Source organism: Acinonyx jubatus, chromosome A2 (assembly GCF_027475565.1).
Source record: "Acinonyx jubatus isolate Ajub_Pintada_27869175 chromosome A2, VMU_Ajub_asm_v1.0, whole genome shotgun sequence".
NCBI classification, from domain to species: Eukaryota; Metazoa; Chordata; class Mammalia; order Carnivora; family Felidae; genus Acinonyx; species Acinonyx jubatus.
The window spans coordinates 6,343,539-6,352,498 of NC_069383.1; the positions used below are offsets into that span (position 1 = coordinate 6,343,539).

At 46.6% G+C, this 8,960-nt stretch overlaps 1 protein-coding gene across 1 annotated transcript; it reads right to left on the minus strand.

Moving 5' to 3' along the window:
- Positions 1–382: 382 nt before the first annotated feature.
- GIMAP5 (GTPase, IMAP family member 5) lies at positions 383–8,693 on the minus strand. The gene is made up of 3 exons (XM_015072539.3): positions 8,573–8,693; positions 4,008–4,056; positions 383–2,124 (listed from the first exon to the last, which is right to left on the minus strand). The coding sequence occupies exons 2-3, from the start codon at positions 4,048–4,050 to the stop codon at positions 1,238–1,240; spliced, it is 930 nt and encodes a 309-aa protein (XP_014928025.1). The 5' UTR covers positions 4,051–4,056; positions 8,573–8,693; the 3' UTR covers positions 383–1,237.
- Between the last annotated feature and the right edge of the window lie 267 nt (positions 8,694–8,960).

Consider the following 8,960-nt stretch of genomic DNA (forward strand, 5'->3'; position numbering starts at 1 on the left):
CCAGTCGCAGGCTGCCCAGGGTGACTGCAGGTCCCTCACAGGTACAAAGGAGCACAGAAGGAGGGGCAGCTATCAACAAGATGGCAGGGGAGGGGCCACCAGACACGCCCTCATCTGATTTCCTGTTTCTGCTGAACTCATGACCTCTGCTCAGATTCCACCCCAGTGTCTGCCCTCTTCTCTTTACTACCATCGAACAGTTGGACACGACCCTTTTCCCAAAGTCCCACGGAGAACACACATGATTGAACTGGCGTTTCCTGGGTTTGAGGTTAAGATGTTGCATTATAACATAGCTCGACCAGCAACAGGAAATATACCATAAGATAGACCCACTCTGGCCTGCTGTGTGTTTCATATGTCCTGTGAGGGAAGAGAAGCCTTCACATTTTAAAATGGTTGAAGAAATCAAAGGAAGAATTATGTTTCATGGCCACATAGGAAAGTTACATGACATTCAGATGTCCCTGTTCATTAAGTTTTATAGGAATGTAGCCTTGCATTGCCTGTGGCGGCCAGGGCAGAGCTGAGCAGACTACAGACCATTTTTAAGCCTAAAGTATTCACTATCTGGCCCTGCCAATGCCTGCTTTAAGACATTACAGTTCCTTCATTTCCCCGCCACTGGAATTTCTCAGCGATTGCTTTTCCTAAGGCTCAGCCCCACCCCGCTGTGGTGACCCCTTTTCTCTCCTTGATCATGCCAGACCCTCTTGTGCATTCCGTCCCGGACCTCTTCTTGCCTTGGAAAGTCCCCTCAAGTCCCCTCAACAACCTCATCATCCTCTCTCGAAGGTGTGGGGATGGGGATGGGCGTCTTTTATGACCAACTCCAATGAAATCAGAGCATGTTTCTGAATAAAATAAAGAATTTTGCCACCAGCTTTTAATGTAACGCGTGTCTCCCCTCGACAGCATCGTTGCACAAAATACGGCCCAGAGGTAGGACATCCGCACAGCTTCACAGTCCACCACCTTCCTTCCTGCAGACATCCTGTGACGGTTAGTTTCTCATCCCTTTTGTTCTTACTGCTACAATTTTTAACAAAAACAAAAAATTTTTTTTCCTTTGGATTTTATTTACCTAAAAGCACTTGAAAAGAAAAGGTGGCATGTCTAACACAAGGAAGAGAAACTGAAGTGAAATTATGTAAAAAGGCATATAAAGAATCTGACACAGACAGAGACGGGGACTCAAAAAATAATATAGCTGACTGCAGAAATCATCTGAAAACGCTCAGTGTGCATGAGTAATACACAAGTTAATTAAAACGGCAAGAAAAATCAGAAAACATATAACAAGGAAGGCAGATATCCCAGGGTTAGAAAACACCCAGGTTTTGACTCTGAGGAGCACCCTGGAGGCCCAGTTACTGCCTCTCTCTTTCAGGGCTCGCTGCTGCTTTTCCACATACTCCTGCACCTTGGTCAGGAAGCACCTGTGCTCTTCCCCGTGGGCACTGCCCCCCTCTTGCAGCAGCATCTGGGCTTCAAAGAAGAGGCTGTTGGTGTGGAAGGCGCCCTGGCTCTCCCTCTCCAGCCTCTCGACCACGGCCATCAGCTGGGCCCGCTGCTCCCCCTGCTCCTCCCCGGTGGCCTTGTTGTTGAAGGCGCAGTATCTCTTGCTGCACTCCTGGACCACGCTCCTCAGGCTATGGTTGTCCGTGTTTGCGACGTAATTGTCCAAGGACTCGCCCATCAAGTCCTCCTTGTGGGTGAAGAGGACCACCATGTGTTTCATGGCTTCTTCCCCGAAGATCTCCATCACCCTCCTCACCGCCACCGTGTCCTGGGCAGTGAAGCGCCCCAGCTGGGTCACCAGCAGCAGCACGTGGGGCCCCGGGGCAGAGAGCAGGTAGCAATCCCCAATGTCCTTGTACGTGTCCTGGGTCTGAGCCCCTGCCTCGAAGATGGGGGGTGTGTCAACCACCAGGATGTTCCTTCCATCCCAGGTCCCTGTCTCTGCCTGGCACTTTCTGGTCACAGGCTGGCTCCTCAGCTTGGACTCGAACACTGGCTGGCAGAGGATGCTGTTCCCTGTGGCACTCTTCCCACTGCCTGTCTTGCCCACCAGGATGATCCTCAGTGAGGACGATGTAGCAAACCAGTTATCTTCCCCTCTGCCTATGAAAAAACCAATTTGTGTGTGTCTTACTAAGTTAGTGATTAAGATTTCCAGGGCAGGGACCTTCATGGAATCGCATGAAAACCCGTGGACCTCCCTGTCGTCAAAACAGTCACATCTAAATACATATGAAAGTTCGTATCCTTTAGGATGTTCTTGGATCAAAGAAAGCCTATGTTAGAAATTAGAAGCTTGGACCCACAACCAAGGGAGGGACCGCTCCACTGAGAAGAATTCTCTAAGCACTTCATCTACAGCAGGGAAAATACAGCTTTTTTTTTTTTTTTTTTTTAAGGAATGTGATCCCAGGGCTTTTCCATAGATGGTGCTTTGGTCAATTTCATGCTAGATAAATGTGAGATTAGAAGGAGGCAGAGGATGAGAAGCCACGAATGAGAAAACATTATCACCTCTTTTCCACCCACAAATCCCCAGGCTCAACGCACACATATGAACCTCAGGCATAAAGTGCATCTCCGCTGTCAGAGCTTCGGTGACCTCCCGCCAAGGACTAGCTGAATGTCCCTGGATGTCTGCTCTGTGGGTGGGCAGCTGGAGGCTTGAAACTGAGATGACAGAAGGTTAACGTCAAGGACAAAGTCTGGGAGATGCCCCTGGATGGGAGGCTGAAGAAAAGTGGAAGAAAGGACATTAGAAGCACATGTGTTGGAGATATCTGGCTGAGTGAACTGCACAGGGAGGTGTTGGAGGTGGGGTGACACGAGCCAAGAGCTAAAATCTTCAAGGGTTGGAGGGGGGTGAGAACCTGAGGACTTTTAGAGTTTTCATGAGTTCAAATGAATTAAGGCCATTTTCAGGCTCCTAAAATCTGTTATTTTATTCCTTCTACTTGGTGTTGGTTCCTCCTCTCCTTAAGCATTTGGAGCATGCAGGGTTACTAAATCTCTACGGGAACTCTTCCTCTTTCCAGTTGGGAGCAGACAAGGAAAGAGAAATCGTGTTCACAGCCTGGTTCCAAATCCTCCAAACCCTGACGTGAAGTTTCACCTCCACATTTCCCACCGATCATGTGCAGGCGAGAGTGTGCTGGGCATGATGATGACAGGGAAGGGGAAGAACAGGTGACAGTTGTCTCTTTCTTCTTCAGCTTATTTTTTTTTTATGTTTACTTATTTTGTGAGAGGAAGAAAGCGCGAGCAAGGGAGGGGCAGAGAGAGAGAGGGAGAGAGAGAGAATCCCAAGCAGCCTCCTCACTGTCAGTACAGAGCCTGTGGCAGGGCTGGATCTCTGCCCTGATCATGACCTGAGCCGAAATCAAGAGTTGAATGCTTACCTGACTGAGCCACCCAGGTGCTTCTTTATGTGTATTGTCTTCGGTGATATGTTTCTTCATATCACCCATTTTTTATTTATTATTTATTTTATTTTTGATGTCTTAGTATTAAGTTTGAAGATTTCTTTTTTTTTAAAATGTCTATTTATTTTTGAGACAGAGAGAGACAGAGCATGAACGGGGGGGGGGGGTCAGAGAGAGAGGGAGACACAGAATCCAAAGCAGGCTCTAAGCTCCGAACCATCAGCACAGAGCCCGACGCGGGGCTTGAACTCACAAACTGCGAGATCATGACCTGGGCTGAAGTCGGACGCTCAACCAACTGAGCCACCCAGGCGCCCCATGAAGATTTCTTTTTTGAATATACCATAAAATTAGGTATGGATTTTTCCAATATTTTCTCCCAGTCTGTAGCTTATATTTTTTCATTCTCTGGACAGTGTGTCACACCAAAGAGTGCCACCCAGGCACCTCCTCAGTTTAAAGTAACTGGGTTTCTGTCCCCGTGTTTGAGGTGAGAGTCGGTGGAGACAGAACAGTGATGCTCCCGGGTGCCTGGAGCTCCTGCAAACACCAAGGCTTTCTTACCTTCAGTCATAGTTCCATATCTGCTTCTCTGAAGCCCTTCCATTCTCTTCTGGAATAAAAAACAGGAAAGGAATAAAAGCAAGTGTCCATATGGGAGTTGCTAAGGCCTGAGAACACTTTCAATTCAGACAACTAAGAATAATTATCCTGGGATGAGCCATTTCCATTGCTAATTTTCTAACTCATATTATACTTCCAAACATCTATGAATAACTATGCAAGCCAGGCAAATTTAAGTTAGGTTATGTTAACGCAATGCACTGTTGCTTTTTTTTTTTTTTCAACTTATAGGAAATTAGGAAAGATTTTTAAAATGGAATCAGTTGGTTTTTCTTTCTCCAACTTGAAAAGGTATGAAATGAAGAAAGCATTCTTCTATGGAACCAGGAGTGGGGCATTATTATTAGTTGGAATCAAAGTAGGCAAACTTGCTAGAATACAGAGAAAAAAAAAAAAAACAAAACCCTGCCTTTCTGTAAATAATACTGGTTTGTTTGAAGTACTGAGAGTTTTTGCTCCCAGAAACTGTGTCAGATACTCCATTGGCAAAGAGGAAAGCACAATGTTCCTTCCAGTGGGAGAGCGGGATGGGAACAAGGTTAACTTCAGGCACTGACAGCAGAGGAAGAAGTTGTAGAGGGCCGAGCCCCAGCACCTTCCTTACCACCCCATCCCCCACCTGGCCCCACCCCAGGGAGTTTGGTGGAGAGAAGGTGGTGCCATGACTGAAGGGACAGAATCAACATTCAGGACAAATTCAGGATAAACTCATTGCCTGCTCAGATCTTAATCCAACTTCTTTTCTGGTGGGCTCTGAGGTCCTGGTCCCCAGATAATCGCCTTTTCTGTATCTCAGCGGATTTAATCAGAAATCGGCACCAGGATTGGCATAAATGTTTCATTCAAATGAGGCAGATTATTGGGTCATTCGTCTTGGTATTAGGAAAGGTAAGTAAGCATTAGATAAGGCAGGCACGAGACATGCAATATAATTAAGATGAACTCTGAGGTTCTTTGTCTTTATCCAGGTTTAAAGATTACGCGGTTTTGAAACACATTTTTTAAGTGGAGAAATGCATGAAGTAGCTACCATTTGCAATGAACAAATGTAAATATTTGGGCATTTTTACTGGAGCTATTCTGTTTGAAAAGTCAAACATTACACATGTAGTTTCATTAACATTGTTTGGCTCCCCAGTCTTATTGTCCCTCCCTCTGTCCTCTGAAAGACAATATTCTGAGGATTTTATGGATCATTCTCGTTTGCCTATTTATACTTCTGCATACACATGTCTCTATAGATAATGTATAGTACTGGTTTTGTATTTTAAGCTTTTTATGTAGATGACCTTGTTTATGGAACATTTTATCAATTATCAACAAACTTTGAGCTGTTTCAAGCTATGTGCTTGTACTATCAACAATGCTGCAAAAGAATCCCCATGTATGTCCTCTTGTGCACACGTGCAGCAATTTACCTGGGATAAACAGCTGACATGTGACTAGGTATTGCTAATTATGCCCCCAGGATGGTTGTGCTAACTCACATTGGCACCAGCCATGTATGAGAATTCCCAAACCTTCACTGGCATTTGGTGATATTAGGCTTAATGTTTTGTTGCTCTTCTGGGCATAAATAAGGATATCTTAATTGGTTTAAACCCGAATTTTACTAATTGCCATAGAATCAAAAGTGTTTTTCATAGCTTATTGGCTATTCAGGTGGCTTCTGTCATATAGAAATAACTTCTGCATGCTTTTCTACTCATGCAGTGGATGTGTTTTTTTGTTTGTTTGTTTTTGTTTTTGTTTTGTTTTGTTTTGTTTGGCCCTCCTTAGGGGAAACCATCCTCTTCCACATTATCAGAATATATTAAGACAATTTCCTTCTTTTCCCTTCTTCCTTTCCTTCTCTTTCCTTTTCCTCCCCTCCCTTCTTTAAGCCCAGAGAAGACCATTTGCCTCACCATCTTTCACATGCTGTCCTTTGCTTTTGGTAAATTATATTCCAGCTTTTGCTAAAACTCCTCAAGTTCTCTGACATCTTTTGTATTTTTAGACGACATTTTCTGAGGTTTGGGAACCTCATAAAACATGCTGGAATCAATCTACTGATTCCGTAAAGGCGATGATGATAGGGGTGAGGATGTTGATGATGGGTTTCATCATTGTGAACATCCTCTGTGCAGTCATCTATAACCTTCAGAATTCTTTCATGTCCACGATTCTAACTGTTCTTCTAAGTTCCCTGTGATGTGACGGGTGCCCGGGTGGCTGTCGGTTACATGTCCAACCTTTGATATCAGCTCAGGTTGTGATCTCATGGTGGTGGGATCGAGCCCGTCAGGCTCCATGCTGAGCATGGAGTCTGCTTGGGATTCTCTCTCTGTCTCTCTCCCTCTGTCCCTCCCTCCCTCTCTCTTTCTCTCTCAAAATAAAGAAAAACAACAACAACAAAAAAAAGAAATAAATTCCCTGTGATGTGATCAAGATAGTCTTGAAATTTCTATTAAAATATTAGGAAATTGAGCATCAGATGACTTGCCCAAGGTCACCCAACTGCCATGGAGCTAAGCTATATAAAAAAGGCCACTTTTGCCTGCATATCCTCCTTGATTCCACAGGGGGTAAAAGAGATTATTCCAAAGAAGTCTACCATCATCTTGGAACACCGCATACAATGTTAGCATCCCACAGTCAGAACATCAACTGGTGTTGACAGGCCGGATGTCTGCCTTAGAATCAACACGGAGAATTGTGTTGCAAAATCTTTAAAATTTTTCTTTTACATTTATTTATTTTTGAGAGACAGCATGAGACAGTGTGTGAGTTGGGGAGGGGCAGAGAGAGGAGACACAAAATCCAAAGCAGGATCCAGACTCTGAGCTGTCAGCACAGAGTCCGACTCGGGGCTTGAACCCACGGACCACAAGATCATGACCTGAGCTGAAGTTGGCTGCTCAACTGACTGAGCCACCCAGGCGCCCCTATTGCAAAATCTTGAGTGCATGTTCTAAAAAAAACATATATATATATGTTCAAAAAAATTTGCAGGAGGCAGGAGTTGCTCTGAATTGAAGTAGTTTGGTTTAAAATAATCTGGTGTTTTTGCTTGACTTGATTAAGTGTGACCCAAATGGTGCAGTGTGGCTGTCTCAAAAGGCCAATCAACCCAGGTTACATTAGTGGAAATGCAGTATAGTGGTTCTTCTGAACTATCTTCTGAGTGGGTCAGGCTGCGGGGGGAGACATACCTCCCCCTGAGGGATGGATTTTTAGGCAGATATTAACAAATAAGAAAGTGTCCGGAGGCAAGTCTGAGAGGATATTGACAGAAATGTTAAAATGAGTCACAGACAAAATATTAACAGGATGGAATAAAGCCTCAGAAAAGGCTGGGGAAGGATTGTATACCTGAAAGAATGTGGTACGTGTCAACCTCAGCACAGGCAAAAGTGAGTGATTTGGGAACGAAGGCAGATTTCTTCTCCAAAAGGAAAATTCTGCTAACCTTCTCCAAAATGGGACGAGGTATCATGAGAGAGTGGCAGGCAGCATGTAAGCAGAAATGACAGAATCAGACAGGGATTGTAGGAGGATCTAGCCTAGGTAGGAATTGAAAGCAAACATAATGTGCATTCTGATTTTAAAATTGTAGGAGCCTGATTTTATCATGATGCTACTTCATTTTATCAAACCATGAGAAAGCAGGCTCTCTAATGCTGTTCTGGGAAAGATAAAAAATATTTCTTGCCTAATTCACAAATATCTCCTTCACTCATCTGCCCAGTCCCTGTATTTCCTGGTTTGGCTCACTTGCTCTGTACTTCAGTCACTGTGAGGTTGTGACACAACTCCCACCAAGGGTTAGCAGACAAAAGGATTGTTCCCATATGCCCTGAGCATAGTATGTTTGCCCTAGAATAGAGTCCTACCTATATCGTGTCATACAAAAGATGGGGGGGGGGTAGTATTTGGGGGAGAATGGAATGGCTTCTGATCAAAGTCATGGGACAATGTCCCCTGAGGGGTCTTTTTGGAACACCTGGCCCATGGGACTGGTGTGTGTGGGGGTGAGGGAATAGTAATCCCACATTTGCCCTTTGCAACCCTAGGAATGCGTCCTCTTCTCCCAGACCTTTCTGGGCCTTGGCACAAGTCAGGGATCGAGGGTGGTGGGGAGGTTAAGAGATTGAAACTGAGAGGTGTGTCCCTACCTGGCTAGGGTACCTGGGGCGTTTGAGTTTTCTCATCTGTCAAAGGGGAGGACAATAGTCCTGCTTTAAGAAATTCTGCGAGGCTCACGAGGATCACCGGGGCCAGGAAGTGGACAAATGGCCTGTGGCGCCATGAAATGTGCTGGGTTGTGAGCGCAGGCTGAGTGGTTCCAAGCCTGTTTCCAGCCACCCCGAATCCCCTGAGCCCATAACTCCCACCATCACCATCCGGGTTCACTGAGGGGCTAACCCACAAGTCCTGCACCCTGGGTGAGATCACACCAGAACTGGGTGGGACTAAACCTTGGGCCCTCAGACCCCCTAAAGACTTTGGGACCGTCCCCTTACCAGGAGCGGCGCTGCTGGCTGCGTGCTCGACGTCGGCTCTCGAGGCGGCGGGGACGCGGCGGCAGGAGGCTCTCGGAGGCCCGTGGCTCTCGGGCGGCTTTCGGGGCGGCTCTCGGGGCGGCGGGGACGCGGGTGGCTCCCGGGGATGGGAGGTGGGGTGAGGGCGGGGACGTGGGCGGCTCTCACGGCGCTGAGGGCGCAGCAGGAAGCGGGGCGGGTGCATTTAGGGAGGAACCGCGGGGGAGGCCGCGGGCTCCAGGGCTCGGCCTTGGCTCCAGAAGGCAAAGGGGATCAGGGAGACTGGCCCCCGCCCGGCCCAGACGGGGACGGTCCCTTGGGGTCCGCAGCACCTGGAGAGCGGCGAGCGAGTGGGTGGCCGTGTGGCTTC

Excerpts from the sequence above, each read along its gene's own strand:
- GIMAP5 (XM_015072539.3), bottom strand. The coding sequence starts at position 4,050 with ATGGAAGGGCTTCAGAGAAGCAGATATGGAACTATGACTGAAG. Across the intron at positions 2,125-4,007 it reads ATATGGAACTATGACTGAAG|GCAGAGGGGAAGATAACTGG; the intron begins GTAAGAAAGCCT and ends GTTTTTTCATAG.